Source organism: Physeter macrocephalus, chromosome 12, assembly GCF_002837175.3.
Source record: "Physeter macrocephalus isolate SW-GA chromosome 12, ASM283717v5, whole genome shotgun sequence".
Lineage (NCBI taxonomy): Eukaryota > Metazoa > Chordata > Mammalia > Artiodactyla > Physeteridae > Physeter > Physeter macrocephalus.
Window position 1 is genome coordinate 11,037,538 of NC_041225.1, and position 18,864 is coordinate 11,056,401.

The 18,864-nt window shown below is 41.4% G+C and overlaps 1 protein-coding gene across 9 annotated transcripts in view; it reads left to right on the forward strand.

Moving 5' to 3' along the window:
• KDM3A (lysine demethylase 3A) overlaps positions 1-14,569 on the forward strand; it is a 65,819-nt gene extending 51,250 nt beyond the window's left edge. For 4 of the 9 annotated variants that reach the window (XM_028497196.1, XM_007118691.3, XM_055088868.1 and 1 more), the window contains 7 exons: positions 2,044-2,131; positions 3,109-3,239; positions 6,470-6,589; positions 6,670-6,809; positions 8,066-8,242; positions 8,324-8,458; positions 9,033-9,432. In XM_028497196.1, the coding sequence (XP_028352997.1) occupies positions 2,044-2,131; positions 3,109-3,239; positions 6,470-6,589; positions 6,670-6,809; positions 8,066-8,242; positions 8,324-8,458; positions 9,033-9,113 (872 nt within the window). In that variant the 3' untranslated portion in view covers positions 9,114-9,432. The other 5 variants (XR_003682481.2, XR_003682480.2, XR_003682479.2 and 2 more) reach the window with 5 other exon arrangements.
• The last annotated feature ends 4,295 nt before the right edge of the window (positions 14,570-18,864 follow it).

Below are 18,864 nucleotides of genomic sequence, written 5' to 3' on the forward strand. Positions count from 1 at the left end.
TCCGTTGAACGCAGGTTATCCTGGTCAGTGCCTGCTTCACCTGGGCGAGGGGGGTGGTGGTGGTAAGGAGGCTTGAGTGTCTAGTGCTGAGCTTGGGCCCTTTGCGTGGACTGGCCAGGCGGTAAACTGTTTGCAAGAACCCCTGCATCAGCACAGGCACCTGGCTTCGTGCTCCCACCCCCACTGGAGGGCTTGGCCAGTTCATTCCTATTAGACCCAATAATTCAACTTTGCTCATTTATCATTCTCATTCTTTCACGACATATTTTTACCTTGTAACCTCCTGCTTCCTTATTTCCCATTACCCACGTGTACAGGTTATGGCCCGCACTTTCAGCGAACTTTAGAACAAAGGTATAGCTAACTCTAAGTAGGGCATGATGGGGGTTTCCACAGGTAGAGGTTAAGGTTGAGTTTCAGACGTAAGGTGTTTACGTGGGGATCAGTGTCTATGAGATGGAGGAGGAGGAAGCAGGACTGGGCTGGAGAAGGGGCGGGCTGCGGCGGAGGCCCAGCGGAGCCTCAGCCAGTCTGGCAGGGAGCTCTGGAGCAGGCGTCGCCTCTCATTGTCTCAGATTGGGCTGAAGTGGGGAAAGTCAGGGCCTTTATCCCCTCACCTCCCTCGGCCTCCAGGTGCTGGTGCCCCAGGGAGGGCATGACCTGGCAGGACAGCTCTCTGCAGCTGACGCAGACCCCAGAGCTGTGTCTGGGCAGCAGGTCCTTTGAAAGGGGATCAAGGGCCACACATACTACAGTGTGCTTTCCAGTTAGGCCTGGGTTCAAATCCTGACTCTTGATATGTACTTGCTGTGTACGTGAGCTTGGTAATTGCATTTTTCTGGGGCTCACACTTCCTCATGCCTGCAGATGGTTAGGGCAGCCCAGAGTCCACCGCAGCCTGCCTTTTCCATACTGATGATTCTGCTGCCCAGACCCCCAGTACACCCCCCACGCTGAGGCGCCACCAGTGTCCTGAACATACACTGTACCCGTATTTTCCTGTGTTTCTTGTCTCCTGGAGCGTGCACCTGTTCAAACTAGGTTATGGGACTCGGTTGACTATATAGGACACTAGACAAATGTTAGTCCTCATGAATATAAGGTTTGAAACTGGGTTCCAGTTTCAGTTCTGCTGTTTAATTTCAATAGCTGGATGGCCTCAGGCATCTGTCAATTTCCTCATCCAAAAGCAGAAATATTAAATAGTGCCAGATCTCACTGGGATGTTGGATTTAGTTGTAAGGACTAAATGGTTAAAACACTTGAGCAGAGACTGGAACACAGCAAGAAGTGAAATAATAGTTATCATTGCTGTTAATCATAATTGTCAATATATTTCTTTCAATTAGAGCTCCTTGGTTCTTGGTTCCTTCACATTACCTGCAGTGGGTAACTGCGCTATTACAAGAAAATAGTTCTGACTAAACCCTGTATGTGTCACCTAGAAGATGGGGAGGCGGGGGAAAGTGGGCCCTATTAGCCCTAGTTGTCCCTGGACAGAACATCAGGTGGCTTCAGTCTCTCTGAGCAAAGTAAGCCATTTCTATTTCATGCTGGCCTCAGAAAACTGGGTTTTCTAAAATCTGTGGCCCTTTGATTGTTAAATTGCTGTTTGTTAGTTGGGGAGCTGCTCACTTCTAGAACACCGTATAGGAGGAGATTGGATCTGTCAAAACACCACCTATGTGGAATAGAGAAAAGGGAGTGGCTGAAATCTCAAAGAAGGAGTAGCAGTTGAATAAGCATTTAGAAAAGACAGGGCTGTAATACAAATTAGTTGGTGATCTTCATCTTGCTACCCCTTGCTGCTTCCTGGGTATGAATGGATTTCTCGGCACTGTAGAAATAAAATGATTGGCCATTTGCAGGAGGGGACTAGTCAAGAAAAATAATATTTGTATACCAAATGTATCAGGTTATGAAGATCTTGCAGAGATAAGTTTTATTTGCATTGTTAAGGCTTAAAGTGCTAATTTGCCATCGACTTTGGTCTGTTTCCGAGTTATGAATAGTAGCCGTTCAGTAATTCCGGTTACCTTGCAGACCGCTTGAAAAATGAAAAAGAGCCAATGGTGCTGAAACTTAAGGACTGGCCACCAGGAGAAGATTTTAGAGATATGATGCCCTCCAGGTACGATTATGGGGAGGGGGAGAGATGATCCTGTCCTTGACTTGGTAGGATAAATTTTTTTTGAGGTGGTAAGATGAGGTTACTGACTTTTAAATCTGGCTCGCTAGTGAAAACTCCACGCATTTCCACTGTAGTGCTCCGCCAGAGAAGAGGCCGACTCAGACGTGCATGCACTGATTTGGAGGCAGGAGTGAGATCAGACATGCTAGGGTTGGCTATAATACAATACAGTGATATCATTGCTTTAGACAAGACAGCGGAATTGCTAGATCCATTTTCCTGAATTGAGCTTGAACCTTGCAGAGAATCCTCAGAACTAATGAATACTACTTATTATCAGGAATTTGTTGCTCAGATCTTTTGTCTGCAGTATTCTAGATCATTTTGATATATATGTGTGTTGTAGGAGAGAAAGAAGATGTCTTTGTTCATAAGCACTATAATTCTAATCTTAAATATTGGGTTTTTTAGATTTATTTTTTATTGAAGTATAGTTGAATTACAGTGTTGTGTTAATTACTGCCGTATAGCAAAGTGACTCAGTTATACATATCTGTACACTCTTTTTTTATATTCTTTTCCATTATGGTTTATCACAGGATATAGAATATAGTTCCCTGTGCTATACAGTAGGACCTTGTTGTTTATCCATTCTATATATAACAGTTTGCATTTGCTAATCCCAAACTCCCAGTCCTACCCTTCCCCGACCCCCTCCCCCTTGGCAACCACCAGTCTATTCTCTATGTCCCTGATTCTGTTTCTGTTTCATAGATAGGTTCATTTGTATCATATTTTAGAATCCACACATAAGTGATATCATATGCTAATCTTAAATATTGTTAATGATAGCTATCTCCATCTTCACGAGCACAGATATTTTTGTTGTTCCTTTTGGTGTAGAAGGAACAAATCAAATCCCACGATATATTAGAAACACAAGCTTATTTTGCAAATTCACGGTTCTCTTGTCCTAGGTTTGATGATCTGATGGCCAACATTCCACTGCCTGAGTACACAAGGAGAGATGGCAAACTGAACTTGGCCTCAAGGCTGCCAAACTACTTTGTTAGGCCAGACCTGGGTCCCAAGATGTATAATGCTTATGGTAAGGAAGAAATCGTTCGCTTGAAAAAATTATTACAGAAGTAAGGCAAGTCAGAATGTTTGGAACATTGATTTTTGGGGGAGGGAGAGATGGAAAACGTCTATAATCCTAACCCTTAACACAGCAGTAGTCTTCATTTTTGCATATTTCCTTTCATTCCTTGGCCACGTGTATGTATATTTCCGTTTCATAGTTGCAGTTGTAGGGCATATGCCATTTAAAAAGTTTCTCCTACACCTAATATTATACAGTAAAATCTTTACATGTTGCTTAATGGTTTTTAGTGTGATCGTTTTTAACGGTTCTATGGTACATAATTGAATGAATGTAATTTTGTTAATTGTTTTAATGTTGCCGGACGTTTAGGTCAGTCTGCTAGCATTGCAGCTGTTTCAGCATCTGCTACTCTTAAAATTCAATGTTCTGTGTTGGTGGGTAGTAGTTAGTTACTTAAGTTAGTACTGAAAACACCCTTGGAATTGTATTTCTCCGATTCATTTCCTTCCTCCCATAATGATCCTAACTGAAGTCTCTCAGACTTGAGGGTGGCAGACCAGAGTCTTCTGGCATCTTTGCCATGTTCTCCAGATGCTGTTGGGAGAGGGAGGAGCGAGGGCTTGGACCTCAGCCCCCCACTTCTGTTCCGGTGGAGTCGGCCCAGGGAGCCACCTGGAGTGAGGTCAGGGACCATTCCAAGAGGGGAGTTTACCTTGGGAGGTTCCCACAGTCTAGATGCCCAGGATGTTCCCTTCCCCCGAGCCCTTCAAAGAAGCTGGGTGGCTGGGACTTCAGGGCATATTCTGTTCACAGTGAAGATTTGCAATGAATTTACGTAAATGGAAGCATTTTTCCACTAGAGCAAATGGTGTAATGTTGCATAGTGATTATCCATGCCTTATAGAAATTATGCAGCTTTATAGGGTAGAAGTGGTTATCTGAGAAGTTTTCAAAATAAATAGTCTGCTTGGTTTAAATAGCTTGACAGCAACTCTTTTCCCCCTAGATACCAATAGATAGAGGGCAGTGTTACTCTATAATAGGTTTTCCTATCAAAATTGTTCCCGTTCAGAGTAAGCAGTTAGGGATTGAAAGTAAAACATGTTCATTTTCAAACACCTCACACCTTATCATAAACATCATTAAAGAGCAGTCATTTTTCAAAAGTTGGGTGACTGAGCTGTGACTCCTCCACGGACAACGTAGAGTGAAAGGCTCTTTGGAAAGACCATACAGTCACCCTCTCTCCAGCTCCAGCACCAGCACCAGTTTTACACATGGGGACCAGAACTTCAGGACGATAGAAGGGACGGTGACCTGATCAGGATATCCAAGGGGCATCTAATGGCAGGTCTGGGAGGAGGACTTAAGTCTCCTAATTTCTAGGCTTGACCCAGCCTCCAACCCCAGTACTCTGTCACCCAGCAGCCCCTACTGTGTCAGCTTATGTTCTTTTCATAAAAGTCCATGGTGTGTTTTGTTTCAGGATTTTCTATTTTCTGGGAATCCTTTCCCTGGGACCGTTGTTTTTGGTTCCATCTGAGTTCAGGCTCTCTCAGTTTAGAGACTGGTTTTATCAGTGTGCAGTCACCCGTAGCTGGGATTGGCTGGACTTTGGGCTGACGGCTGGGTAGGTGTCGTTTCCTTCCTCTTTTGCGGAACACTTTTTACTCAGTTTGGCAACGGCCAAACCAGCAAGCAGCTTCTGACGAGGCTCTGAGCCTTGCTCACCTTTCCTGACTCCGCCAGCTCCGTGTCCTTCCTCCTCCCCCAGTGTTAACCAACATCCTGAAGGTTGCGTTTATCATTTCCTTACATTGATAGTTTTACCGTATATGTTTGTGTTTCTGCAGAATATTCTTTAGTATTTAACCTGCTTTTGAGCTTTATATAAATGGAATCAGACTTCTGGATATTCCTCTGTGCTGTCGTGAATAACTGTTCATTTCATTCATTTGCCTTCTGTCATGTTAATTGCTTTTTTCTCTTCTCAGATTTTACTTGTTTATTTTTGTTTATTACTTGTTTATTACTATAGAAAAGTTTCCAAATGCACTGAAAACGTGAGAGTCCAGGACAGTGACTTCCCATATACTCATCCCCCAGTTACAACAGCTCTCAGGTTCTTTTTCCATAATTGTTTCCTTATTTCCTCCCTTTATGTTTTTCCTTTACTATTTTAAAGGAAATCTCATATATCCTATGGTTTTTGTCCAATATCTGTTGCTTTACCTCCTCCTAGGGCTGATATTTCAGCAAACTGGAAAGAAAGGAAAGTGCAGCAGAGCCCTAGGGCCATGGTCCGCAGTTGAAATGATAAGGTCCCCTCTCCTGTGTATAGCTGCTCCTAAACCACAGGCCCCTGCAAGCCAGAGAGAGGAGTTCCTTGGCCTCCGAACAAGACAGGGCTGCTTCAGGGCCTGGCAAGGTTAGAAAACAGCCTCGGCTTGCCCACCCCGAGCTATGCTTGGCTCTGCTGCCCATTCGAGAAGCAGTGACTGCGTGTCAGGATATGCGTCCAAGGTAACCGCAGGGCTTGACGAGCCTCAGGGTGAATGCTGAACAAATGAGCCTTCTCCTGGGGCAAGAGGTTAGAGCCTCGGTTTATGAGCACCAGCGTGGACCTCGTTCACAGTTGAGGGATCCAGGGAACATGTGGGCAGCGTTCCTTCTTGCACTGAGCGCACAGTCATTTGAGGTCCCAGCTTCACATGTTTCTGAGGGGGTTTCTGTTAGACTCCCCATCTTACGTCTTACCCCAGACTCCTTCTAGTCTGTGTCAACCAACGCTTGAGCTCACCTGCTTGAGCAAACATCCTTTTGGCAGATCGCAGCCTCAACAGTCCACTGTACCATTCCCAAGTCCTGCTTTCTAGTTTTGGCTTTCTTCTTTTCTTGCCAGCATATTATTGACTCATTAAAAAAATATTTTTAAAAATAATTTCATCAAGGATTTTTAGTTGTTCTCAGCAGGAAGAAACCTATTTTGCCTATCACCAGAAACAAGTGCTAGTATTAGGAGTTGGTTTTTTTATTCTTACAAATAAATATTTAATAAGAACTTTTCTCCCCAAAGTTGAAAGGATAAAATAACTTAATATTAAATATTGTTCCATTACTTTTACATGATTAGAAAGGTAGCTTTTACGTTTTGTGACCACGTATTCCGGGAGTGGGGAAGACTGAGGCAGTCTTTGCTGTCTCAGTAAATTTAAGGCATTTTCTGTTTGCAGGATTAATTACTCCAGAAGATCGGAAATATGGAACAACAAATCTTCACTTAGATGTATCTGATGCAGCTAATGTCATGGTCTATGTGGGAATTCCCAAAGGACAGTGTGACCAAGAAGAAGGTAGGGTGCTGAGCATAAAAGTGGGGCTTATTCTCTGAGCTGGGACGTTGTGGTCTGATGTTTGCTTTCTCTTGCTCCAGAAGTCCTTAAAACCATCCAAGATGGAGATTCTGATGAACTCACGATAAAGCGATTTATTGAAGGAAAAGAGAAGCCAGGAGCCCTCTGGCACATATATGCTGCTAAGGACACAGAGAAGATACGAGAATTTCTTAAAAAGGTGTGCTCCTTACCCTCTGGCATGTGAAGAGACATATGCAGGATAGCAGTGTTATACGACATGTCGAGACCTGAGTGGGTTACTGGAGAATAATCACAGTTTCGAAAGTTAGATCTGCACATCTCAGATTGGAGAGGCTGAGGCTGGTTGCCAAGGAACAGTGATTTCTAGATGATTAGGCTCACACCTCTGAAAAGAGGGAAACTTATCTTTTTTCTTATGTCTGTGTGTTACGTCATAGTGCATTTGGAGGTTTTTGTGCTCTACCTTCAAGGTAGTTCCTCTGATGATCACGTAGTATCTATTTGTTTTTATTGCCTTAACAATCTAAGCACTTCAGAAGTCCGTGTATCACTTCTTTGCTCTTGATAGCTGTGTTCCAAGTGAGTTACTAAGGTCCCTGTTGGTTTTATCCACCCTCATTTAGTAGTAGGTCAGGAAGACCTCACACCCTACTGTGGCCATTAGCTTATGCGGGAAAGGGATCCAGGGACTTGGAAGATTCCAGGTTTCCAGTGGTTAGCAGGTTGTTCAGCAAGGGTTCTGTGTGGAAGTTCTAGGCAACTGGAAAGATGGGCATATTCAGTTTTTAACCTATTCGCCACTGAGGCTGCTAGTTGCAGCCCAGATATTTGTGGCTGGTATTCTTCAATTGTTCATGAGGAGTGGATATGAACGCTCCTGGCCTGCTGCCTGGTGCCAGGTTAGACCCTTAAGCAGCGTTTGCTTCAATCAAGATGTTTCTAGCTAAGGATAATTGGACTCTTCCAGAAAACCTGCTGGTCACCATCTTGTTCCTTTGATAGCGTCACCCTGAGTCTGTGCCAGATACTGGGTCTAGAATAAACGAGTTTAACCTACAGCCAACTTTGGGACTGTTTCATAACTCAAATTGTTAAGCGAATACAGATTTTTAAGAACTGCAGTGTAGCAAGTCTATTTCTAAGGAGCTTAAGTCTACTTACATTCAAAAGCCTAGGCCAAAATACTGTCCTAACAGTGTTTACAAAAACATGCAGACTGCCAGTCACGGTTTATAGGAAATGACAGAAGGGAACCCACATTTTCTTTCAGTCTCCTCATGGTTCATTCAGTTAATGTCTTTGAGTGCTGTTTTCTCTTTCTGCCAACAGGGACACATGTTAAAGAAGGCCTGACATTTACTGACTGACTGCCCACACTGTCCAGGGGGCAAAAATGCCCTCATGGAGACCCAGCATGTTACTCAGTTTCATAATACTTGGAATGTATTCTAGGTATCAGAAGAGCAAGGTCAAGAAAACCCCGCAGACCACGATCCCATTCATGATCAGAGCTGGTATTTAGACCGATCGCTAAGAAAGCGTCTTCATCAAGAGTATGGAGTTCAAGGCTGGGCTATCGTGCAGTTTCTTGGAGATGTGGTATTTATCCCAGCAGGAGCTCCACATCAGGCAAGAACCATTACTTTAGTCTTTATTCTCCTTACTCTGTAAACTTTGGCATGTGTTACTATGTGGCTTGTTGTTTTCCAGGTTCATAACTTATACAGCTGTATCAAAGTGGCTGAAGATTTTGTTTCTCCAGAACATGTTAAACACTGCTTCTGGCTTACTCAGGAATTCCGCTATCTGTCACAGACTCATACAAATCATGAAGATAAATTACAGGTAAAAAATGGCTGTGATTCCTGGCATTCTCTGACTCTGGCTTCGTAGCCCATTACCGACCTTACAAAAATAATCAGCAAACTTGGCCATACCACACTTGGTACAGTGAGTTGATGAACTGGCTTTATGTCTAGTTCTGCTACCTGCTTAGGCAAAGGAGGAATAAACATGGAGGAAATCTCACTTTGGTTCAGAGGCTTTCAGTAGTGAATCATCTCACATAGGATTCCATGTTTGGAAAACTAGGGAGATAGATAAACTCTGAAAAATAGAGCTGTACCTCGGGGCTTGCTTGTGTCTGCACTCACTGGGGGCAGGGCCACGTAGGATCAAAGCCGCTGGAAGGGGGAAAATGAGCTTTTAAGTTCTTCAAAGGAGGCATGGGTTTAAAATGTGTATAAAATAACATCCTGAAGGAGCCCAGGGTCCTTTCAAGTATTATTAACATTTCATATTGAATTTTGAGTTTTAAATTTCAAGAGCATGGTATAAAATTGGTAGGGGAAGGTTTATTCTTACTGACAGATTTTAGATCTCATGGTAAACTGACCATATTTTCTCTCATTTTTTTCAGGTGAAGAATGTTATCTACCATGCAGTGAAAGATGCGGTTGCTATGCTGAAAGCCAGTGAATCCAGTTTTGGCAAACCCTGAGGGTCCCAGAGGCGCCTGACCCCTGCACATTGGAAGTGAATTACTGGCAGCTGTTCAAACTCTTCAGGCAGGAATCCTGTGGACTTTGAGACTCATGTTACCTCATCTTCTTTTTTAAACTGTACCCACCTGGTAAGGGTACTCTGTCTAATGTATATTTCTAGTGTTTACAGACACTAAATGTGTATATGTAGTAACTATTTACAGAACACGCATCCTTAAACTGTGACTTCTCACCTAGTGCGGAGCTTCTACCCAGCTGTAAAAACAGAACCCCTTATCAGCTCTGGAACAAGACCTGCAGTTATTCCCCAGCTGTGTGGCTGGACAGCTTAGTCAAATGGGTTATAACTCTTAGGAATCACTGCGCAGTTTATATGGGTTGTGTTTTGTTGTGTCTGAGTACCCTCTCCCCGACCCCTTAGGGTTCAGAAGGGCAGTGGAGGAAGCGACCACCGACGTTTGGACGTTGTATTGCCTTAGGACTGGCGTTATATAGCAGAGGTCAACTACTGCACCATTCTTGGGGTTAACCATCTTTAGTTAAACGGAGTTTTAATTTAAATGAAGCTTTGCTAATTTTAAGTGTTTAAGCATTTTGCATTAAAGTATTCATATAATGTTTTGACTCAGTTTATTGGCATTATTCTCTGGTTGCAGAGTCAACACACACTTCATCAGTGTTACAGGTGTAAGAGTTTGCGCCAGGAACTCATCTTAAAAGCACAGAAATTTGATGCTTTAGTGATTTCTGAGTGGTTATTACAATGCTAACATGGAAACAAGTTTCTCCCCAGCCAAGTTGAAACTCCTGTCACACTTTTGTAAAGAAACACCACCACCTTTAGAAGTGACAATTAACCAAAAAACCAAATAGTGACGGGTTAAATGGTTCTAAAAAGGTAAGAGATCAAAATTCTTTGTCTCTCTTCTGACCCTTTATAGTTTAAGAGTTTACAAAGGAAAATGAAATTACTAGAAGTTTTAGAACAGTAGTATCTAAAATAATCATCTCTATGAAGGAAGAAAATAAAGAAGCCACTTTTCTATAGCTCGTTGATTCTCCTAGACAGCTGTAGCTGTACTAAAAGGAATTAAATTGAAATCAAGTAGCGTAGACAAGGCCTAGAGCCTGGATTTTTACCTGTGAGCTCAGAGTAGGAGATCAAAGATCCCCGCCTAATGTCAGCCCACTTCAAACCAAAATCTATCTTTAATGGATGAACTTTCAAAAACAAAGTTTTCTGAAAAGAAAGAATAAGTAGAAATATCTACCTATCTTAGTGGGAAACGTCTTCCCTGGGAATTTCTTACCAGAAGCTTCTTTATACAGTTTTGGATCTAGAATTGGCACTGTTGATTAGAAATCTCCAATAGGTAAAAGAAGAAGAGGAAAACTTGGATTCTCTATAGAGGAAATCACCTTCAAGCCAGGCCTCAAAGGAGTCCCACAGATGATAGTTCCAAGGACTGTTATTCACAATCAAATGCATTGTATACACAAATATGAAAACTGAAAGCTACCATGAGCAAGAGTCGATGCAAACCTGAAACTGCCATATCAAACGTGCAAAGTTTGTAGGTTCTGGAATGATCCAGCACTTATTGTATATTCTGAAATGTTTAGTATGTTTGAAGAAATGAGAATATAGGAATATGATGAAAGAATGAGATTGCCAGAAATGACCAGATTTGGAAAGAAGCTGAATAGAACTTACAGAAATGAGACATGATGGTTAAAATTAGAAATTCAGCATATGAGTTAAGTGGCAGAAAAAAGTTCTTTTACAAACTGAAAGATTGGTAAAAATAACACAAGACAGCATTGAGTAACAGGAAACTGTAAAGAAGTGGTAACTTACAAGGCGGACACGGAAAAGTATAGGTTTGACCATCAGTGACAGAGAATTAAGAGACTGGTGAGGGAGGGTGACATTCTGAGACTGAAATTTTTCCAGTACTGACAGGTCAGGTCGAAGAAGCCTAACTAAAGCAAGCAAGATAAATAAAATATCCACACCTGTGGGTAGTAAGTAACAGTAATAAGTTTAAAGAATACCCAAAACAAATAGGTTCTTAAAAGTACCCAGAATGGGGAAAAACATGATCTTCAAAGAGGTGACAGACTTAACAGCTGACTTCTTAACAACAACAGGGGGAGTCAGGAAAGTAGATGCAACTCTTACTGTGCCAGAGAACATGCCTGAAAATAAGTCTAGACACAGCAAAATTATTTTCCCTGTTTCACTGACATTTTCAGATAAAAGCCAGAGTTTTTCTTCAGGCCCTTGCTGAAGGAACTTGTAAGAATATCCTTAGGATTAAAAAAAAAATAAAAAGAAAAAGAGAATACCCTTAGGAAAAAAAAAGTAACCCACATCATGATGCAAGAAAAAACGGTGTACAAGGGAAACTGTAAATTCATGGATAATCTTAAGCAACAGTGGAACAATATTTTTAGAAGTAAGTCTGGATAAAGTTCCTCTAAAAGTTAAACATAGAATTAACGCATGATCCAGCAATTCCACAACGCATGATCCAGCAATTCCACTGCTATGTTTATACTCAAAAGAATTGAAAGCAAGGATTCAAGCAGGTACCTGTAGACTCATGTTCATAGCAGCATTATTCACAAGAGCCAAGAAGTGGAAACAACCCTATAGATGAACAGATGATAAACAATGTGGCATATCTATACAGTGGAATATTTTTCAGTCTCTTAAAAAGGAAAGAAATTCTGACACAGGCTACAACATGGATGAGTCTTGAAAATACACTAAGTGAAATATGGCAGACACACCAAAGGACAGATACTGTATGGTTCCACTTATATGAGGGACAGTCATGTTCCTAGAGTAGAGACAGGAAGTAGAATGATGGTTACTGGGGCTGAGAGGAAGGGGAACTGGAAGTTACTGTTTAACGGTTACAGACTTTCTGTTTGGGATGATGAAAAAATTCTGGAGATAGATGGTGGTGATGGTTGTACAACATTGTAAATGTCCTTACTGCCACTGAATTGTACACTTAAAAATGATTAAAATGGTCAATTTTGTGTTATGTATATTTTAACCAAAATAAAAATTAACTCCAAGTAGGAAAAGCTTTTGGAGTTGAATGAGAAAATGACATTTTTTTTTTTTTTTTTTTTTTTTGCGGTATGCAGGCCTCCTGTTGTGGCCTCTCCCGTTGCGGAGCACAGGCTCCGGACGCGCAGGCTCAGCGGCCATGGCTCACGGGCCCAGCCGCTCCGCGGCACGTGGGATCCTCCCAGACCGGGGCGCGAACCCGGTTCCCCTGCATAGGCAGGCGGACGCGCAACTACTGCGCCACCAGGGAAGCCCTATTTTTTTAAATTGATTAAAAAGGTAGTTAAGAAGGAACAAGTGGGACTTTTCTAAATGCAAGTTTCCCCCACTATTCTAAAGTATTGAAAGTAGAGGTTTCCTCTGAAACCTTTCACAAGCGTAGAAGCAGGTACCTTAGGACACATCTTGCTAATGGATGCACAAAATAAATAGACAAGGCACAGACGCTCACAGACACAGTTCAAAGCTTTGGCGCCTTGATGCTGAGATGCTGAGTATAGTTTCCTGGGAAGGAGCTTGGCAGTGCCACTTTCACTGCTCAGGATGCATGCTGCCTCTGTAACACCTCTCTGCAAAACAAACGCTGAATGCTGTTTTCGCATTTTGCCTTTTTTTTTGGTAAAAGCAAAAATCCTCTTCAGATTTCTTTCGGTTAGCAAAAACAGCTACTAATGTAGGTATTTCATAAAAGTGAAGTAGTGTAAAGCGAACTTTCAACAAGTGGATACTTGTGCTCCAGTTGCAAGATAAAGATGGTCTGACTGGATTAAGTAAAAGACTTGACTATATACTACTTACGAAAGATACAGTTTGTAGGTTAAAAGTAAAAGCACGGAAAAAGTTATATCATGCAAACACTAATTGTATGAAAGCAAATATGGCTGTATTAATACCAAAGTGATTTTAAGATAGGGTTTTACCAGAGAGAAGTTGTTTTCACAATCATGAAAGGATTAATTCAGCAGGAAGATATAATAATCCTAAGTAAGTAGGAACCAAATAACAGAACTTCAAGGTAATATGAAGCAAAATTTGACAAAATTAAAGGAGAAAACAAGTTCACAATTACAGGTGAAGATTCTCACCCACCTCTTTCTGTAACTGATACAATAAACATATAAAACCAATACAAATATAAAATATTTGAACCTATCGAAAAATTGACACTTATTAGAACACTAAAGCCAGTGGCTGCAAAATACACATTCATTTCAAGCGCACATTGCTTATTCAAGAACAACCATACACTGCCCCAAAACAAAGATAATTACAAAATTCTCAAGTGTCGAGAAATGAAGCAACGTACTTCTAAGTAACCCATTGATCAAGAAGAAATCAGAATGGAAATGAGATACTTGGGACAGAATAATAAAAATGCAGCCATTCAAAAGTGGTGGAATTCAGTTTACAATAGTGCTTAGATGGGAATTTATAGCTTTAAATGTATGTGTATGGGACTTCCCTTGTGGTCCAGTGGCTAAGACTCCATGCTCCCAATGCAGGGGGCCTGGGATGGATCCCTGGTCAGTGACTAGATCCCACGTGCCGCAACTGAGAGTTCATGTGCTGCAACTAAAGATCCTGCACGCTGCAACGAAGATCCTGCCGGCCACAACTAAGACCTGGCACAGCCAAATAAATAAATAAATATATTTTTTAAATGTATGTGAAGTAATGTTTCTTTGAAGTAATGTTTCTTTCTAAAATGTTTAGTAGAAGCACTTCATCAGTGAAAACATGCAGTAGGATTTTTAACAGAGGATTCAGTTTTTTCAACAGATCTAAGACTATACAGATTTTCCTTTTTTATTTTTTACTGTATGTTTTATGTTAGCTATGGCCTTGTCATATATGACACCATATATATTCAGGTGTGTTCCCTCTATATTCACTTTGTTGAGAGTTTTTATTAGAAACGCATGTTGATGATAGCTCCCTGTCAGCCATATGATCCTGAGGGTAAACAACCAATACTCTTCAGTGTACTGTGTTGCTTGCATTTTTTACAGATTGTGGTTTGTGTTTTCACATCCTGTCATGTCTGCAAAAGGCCCATCTGCATCTGCTGCTTCTAGTAGGAGGAAGAGGAAGGCAATTACTCTTGAGATAAAACTCAAGGTAATTTCCCAGCACGAAGGTGGAAAGCCAGTAATGATCATCGCACATGAGTTAGGAATTTTCCATTGATTATAACCATCTTAAAGGATAAGAAGTGAATCAATGATGCAGTGAAACAGCATCAATTAAATACACCATCATCATGAAGAAAAGAGCTGGGCTAAGTGATGATATTGAAAAATTACTTGTCACATGGAAGACCAGACACAGAAACGTACACCACTTAGCTGACTGATGACCCAGGCTAAGGCAAGAAGTCTTTTTGATTCACTCTTTATACACAAGTGTTTATAGCAAGTCATGGGAGGTTTCAGTGCTTCAGAAGCATCATGATTTTCATAATGTGAAATTCAACAGTGAGGCAGCAAGTGCCGATGCTAAAAGTGTTGAAGCTTTTAAGGAAGAGCTTTATAGGATGATTGTGGATGAGAAATATTTGCCAGAACAAAAAGTTAATATTGATGAAACAAGCTTGTTCTAGAACTGTATGCCAGAACATACATACATTCATGAGGAGTCCAGGACAATGTCAGGCATTCAGAGACCATTTAACGCTGCTTTTGGGTGGAAATGTTGCAGGGTTCAAATTAAAGCCTTTCCTAAGGTACCAATTAGAGAATCCTAGAGCATTCAAGAATGTGAGCAAGCATACACTTCCCATTTGTTATTACCATAATAAGAAAGCCTGGAAACAGCATGGTTTGGAGACTTTTTTTAAACTGTTTGTCACAGGCAAGAGAATACTGTAGGCAAAACAACATCCCATTCCAGCCGATCTTGGACAAAGCTCCAGGGCATCCACAGCATGTCTGTGACATGCATCCTGATGTAAACGTTGTGTATTCGCTTCCAAACACAACCATGCTCTAAATGTGAACCATCACTGCAGCATGGGAAGAAGTCACACAGCAATGCGTGAACGGCATTTGGAAGAAAGTTCTGAAGACCTACATGGACGCGCTGAAAGGCTTTTAACAAAGATTCTACTGTTGCCGAAATAGTAAAGTAACAAGATGCTAGTGCTTGGGAAGCAGCTAGAATCGGACGTTGACAAAGAGGATATTCATGAGCTTCTCGGCATCGAGGCTGAAGAGCCTTCCAATGAAGAGCTGATTGAACTGGAGGAAGAGAGAAGAAGTTGAGGCAGAGGAAGAAGAAGTTACCCAAGGCACCAAGAAAGTTCACAGCAAATAAACTGGCAGAGGCGTTTGCTGCTCTCACCAGTGGTGTATGGAAGTTAGAAGAAATGGATGTTAATTACAAGAGATTGGCAAGACCTGGCAGGCAGATACAGGAAGCTCTTGCTTACCATAGAGAAGAAAAACTGTGCAGTCAAAACTGGTTATCTTCCTGAAGAACAAACCGTATGCCTGCTAAACCAAGTGTCAGTGCCCCAGGTCTTTCTACCAGCTATTCTCAGGCCTCATCAGAAGAGAGCCTGATGACCCTGTGGCTGTAGCATCCCCATCATCCAGCAGGTAACTGTAGTCCAATCCTTCAAAATTCTTCAAATCCAGTGTGCTTTCAGCTGGGTACACTAATGGTGAGTACCCATACAGCCATTCTGTTTTTCACTTTCAAGTACAGTATTCAATAAATTACATGAGATATTCAACACTTTATTATAAAATAGGCCTGTGTCAGGTGATTTTGCCCAACTAGGGGCTAATGTAAGTGTTCTGAGCACATTTAAGGTAGGCTAGGCTACACTAGTAGATTAAGTGTATTAAATAAAAAAATTTTTTTAACATCTTTATTGGAGTATAATTGCTTTACAATGGTGTGTTGGTTTCTGTTTTATAACAAAGTGAGTCAGCTATACATCTACATATGTCCCCATATCTCCTCCCTCCCTCCCTATCCTACCCCTCTAGGTGGTCACAAAGCACCGAGCTGATCTCCCTGTGCTGTGTGGCTGCTTCCCACTAGCTATCTATTTTGGTAGTATATATAAGTCCATGCCACTCTCTCACTTCGTCCCAGCTTACCCTTCCCCCTCCCTGTGTCCTCAAATCCACTACATCTGCATCTTTATTCCTGTCCTGCCCCTAGGTTCTTCAGAACCATTTTTTTTCTTTAGAGTCCATATATATGTGTTACCATATGGTATTTGTTTTTCTCTGACTTACTTCACTCTGTATGACAGAGTCTAGGTCCATCCACCTCACTACAAATAACTCAATTTCATTTCTTTTTATGGCTTATGTCTTCTTCGGAGAAATGTCTATTTAGGTCTTCTGTCCATTTTTTGATTGGGTTTTTTTTTTTTTTTTTGAGCTGCATGAGCTGTTTGTATATTTTGGAGATTAATCCCTTGTCAGTTTCTTCGTTTGCAAATATTTTCTCCTATTCTGAGGGTTGTCTTTTCGTCTTGTTTATGGTTTCCTCTGCTGTGTAAAAGCTTTTAAGTTTAATTAGGTCCCATTTGTTTATTTTTGTTTTTGTTTTTGTTTTCATTACTCTAGGAGGTGAGTCAGAAAAGATCTTGCTGCGATTTATGTCAAAGAGGGTTCTGCCTATGTTTTCTCTAGTTGCGGCGAGCGGGGGCTGCTCTTCATTGTGGTGCTCGTGCTTCTCATTGCGGTGGCTTCTCTTGTTGCGGAGCACAGGCTCTAGGCGCGTGGGCTTCAGTAGTTGTGGCTCACGGGCTCTAGAGCGCAGGCTCAGTAGTTAATGGCGCACAGGCTTAGTTGTTCCATGGCATGTGGGATCCTCACGGACCAGGGATCAAACCCATGTCCCCTGCATTGGCAGGTGGATTCTTAACCACTGCACCACCAGGGAAGTCCCTCTCCTTCATTCTTGAAGGATAGTTTTGCTGGATGTAGAATTCTTCATTGAAAGTTTTTCCTTTCAGCACCTTAAATACGTCACCCCACTGCCTCTGGCTTCTATGGTTTCCGATGATAAATTAGATGTTAATCATATTGAGGATCCCTTGTACATGAGGAGCTGCTTCTCTTTTGCTGCTTTCAAGATTCACTGTCTCTTTTCAACAGTTGGACTATAATGTGTCTTAGCGTGGATCCCTTTGATTTTATCTTTCTTGGAACTTGCTGAGCTATTTGCATGTGTAAGTTAATATCTTTCAGATATGGGAGGTTTTCAGTCATTATTTCTTCAAATATTCTTTTTGCTCCTTTTTCTCGCTCTCTTATCCTTCTGGTACTCCCATAATGCACATGTTGGCGAGCTTGATGGTCTCCCACAAGTCCCTTGGGCGGTGTTCATTTTTCTTTCTGCTTCTCTGACTGGATCATTTCAGTTGTTCTATCTTCAAGTTTACCTATTTTTTTTTCTTCCTCCTCAAATATGCTGTTGAACCTCTTTAGTGTATTTTTTTTCATTTCAGTTTTTGTACTTTCCAGCTCCAGAATTTCTATGTGGTTCCTTTTTATTATTTCTCTTTATTGATTTCTCATTTTGTTTGTATATTATTTTCCTAGTTTTCTTTACCTCTTAAGCATATGTGAGACAGCTGGTTTTAAGGTCTTTGTCTAGCAAGTGCGGTAGCTGGGCTTCCTCAGGGATGGTTTCTGTAAATTTAATTTTTTTCCCTTTGAGTGGGCTGTACTTTCCGTTTTCTTTGTATGCTTTGTGATTTTGTTGTTGTTGAAAACTGGACATTCCAACATTCCAGAATAATTCTGGAAATCAGAATCTCCCCCTTCCCAGGGATTTTTCTGTTCTGAATTATTGAAGGCTTAGCTGTTTTGACAGAGATTTCCTTGAATTTCAGAACCTTAAAAAACAAACAAAAACACCTCTCCCAATCTTCTATGGATTGGCTCTGTGCTGGGACACTCTTAACACTTAGCCAGACCATTTATGATTCTGCCTCAGCCTTCCCTTTCTGAATGCACCAAGCCTATAGGTCAAGCAGTGGTGAAAACTGGGGTCTTTTTATGTCTTTTCTGAGCATAATTCCTGTCCTGCTTTTCTAAATTCCCCAGTATACACAATTGCTTTTGAATGCACTAATATCCCAAAGAAATCCTCTCCCTGGCTTTTCCTCCCAGGTTTTGAGCAGTCTCTTGTAATCTTTTGCCCCAGGTGGCTCTGCACATTAAAAAAAAAAAAAAAATCCTTAACATGTTTTCAAGCAAAACTTGCTGCTTTTCCACCCTGAATAAATTCCAAGATAGATAGGCAAACCAGAGATGAGCACCTTTAGTCTTTCAGGATGGCCCTTAGATTGGGGCAAACATGGCAATTTAGGAATAAGGTCTTCTCTTTCCCTGGGACTAGCGACCAGGGTCTCACATTTGAGAATGTGGGCTGCCGTCTTCAAGACCGCTGCCAAGCCAGGAGAGAGTTTTGTCCAGGGCAAGTAAAAATGCCACAAAGCTTTCTTTCTGTTTTTAAGTTTCATTTTTCTTAATACAGCATCTTCTTGGTTGCTATACAGCTTTGTTTTCCAGAGTTCTGACAAAGTTGGTTCTGACAGTTTCTGGTACTTTTTTCAGTGTTTCTTTGGAAGGATGGGTGTTTGGAGCTGTCTACTCCTCCATTTTGCTGACAACTCTATACATATATTATAAAAC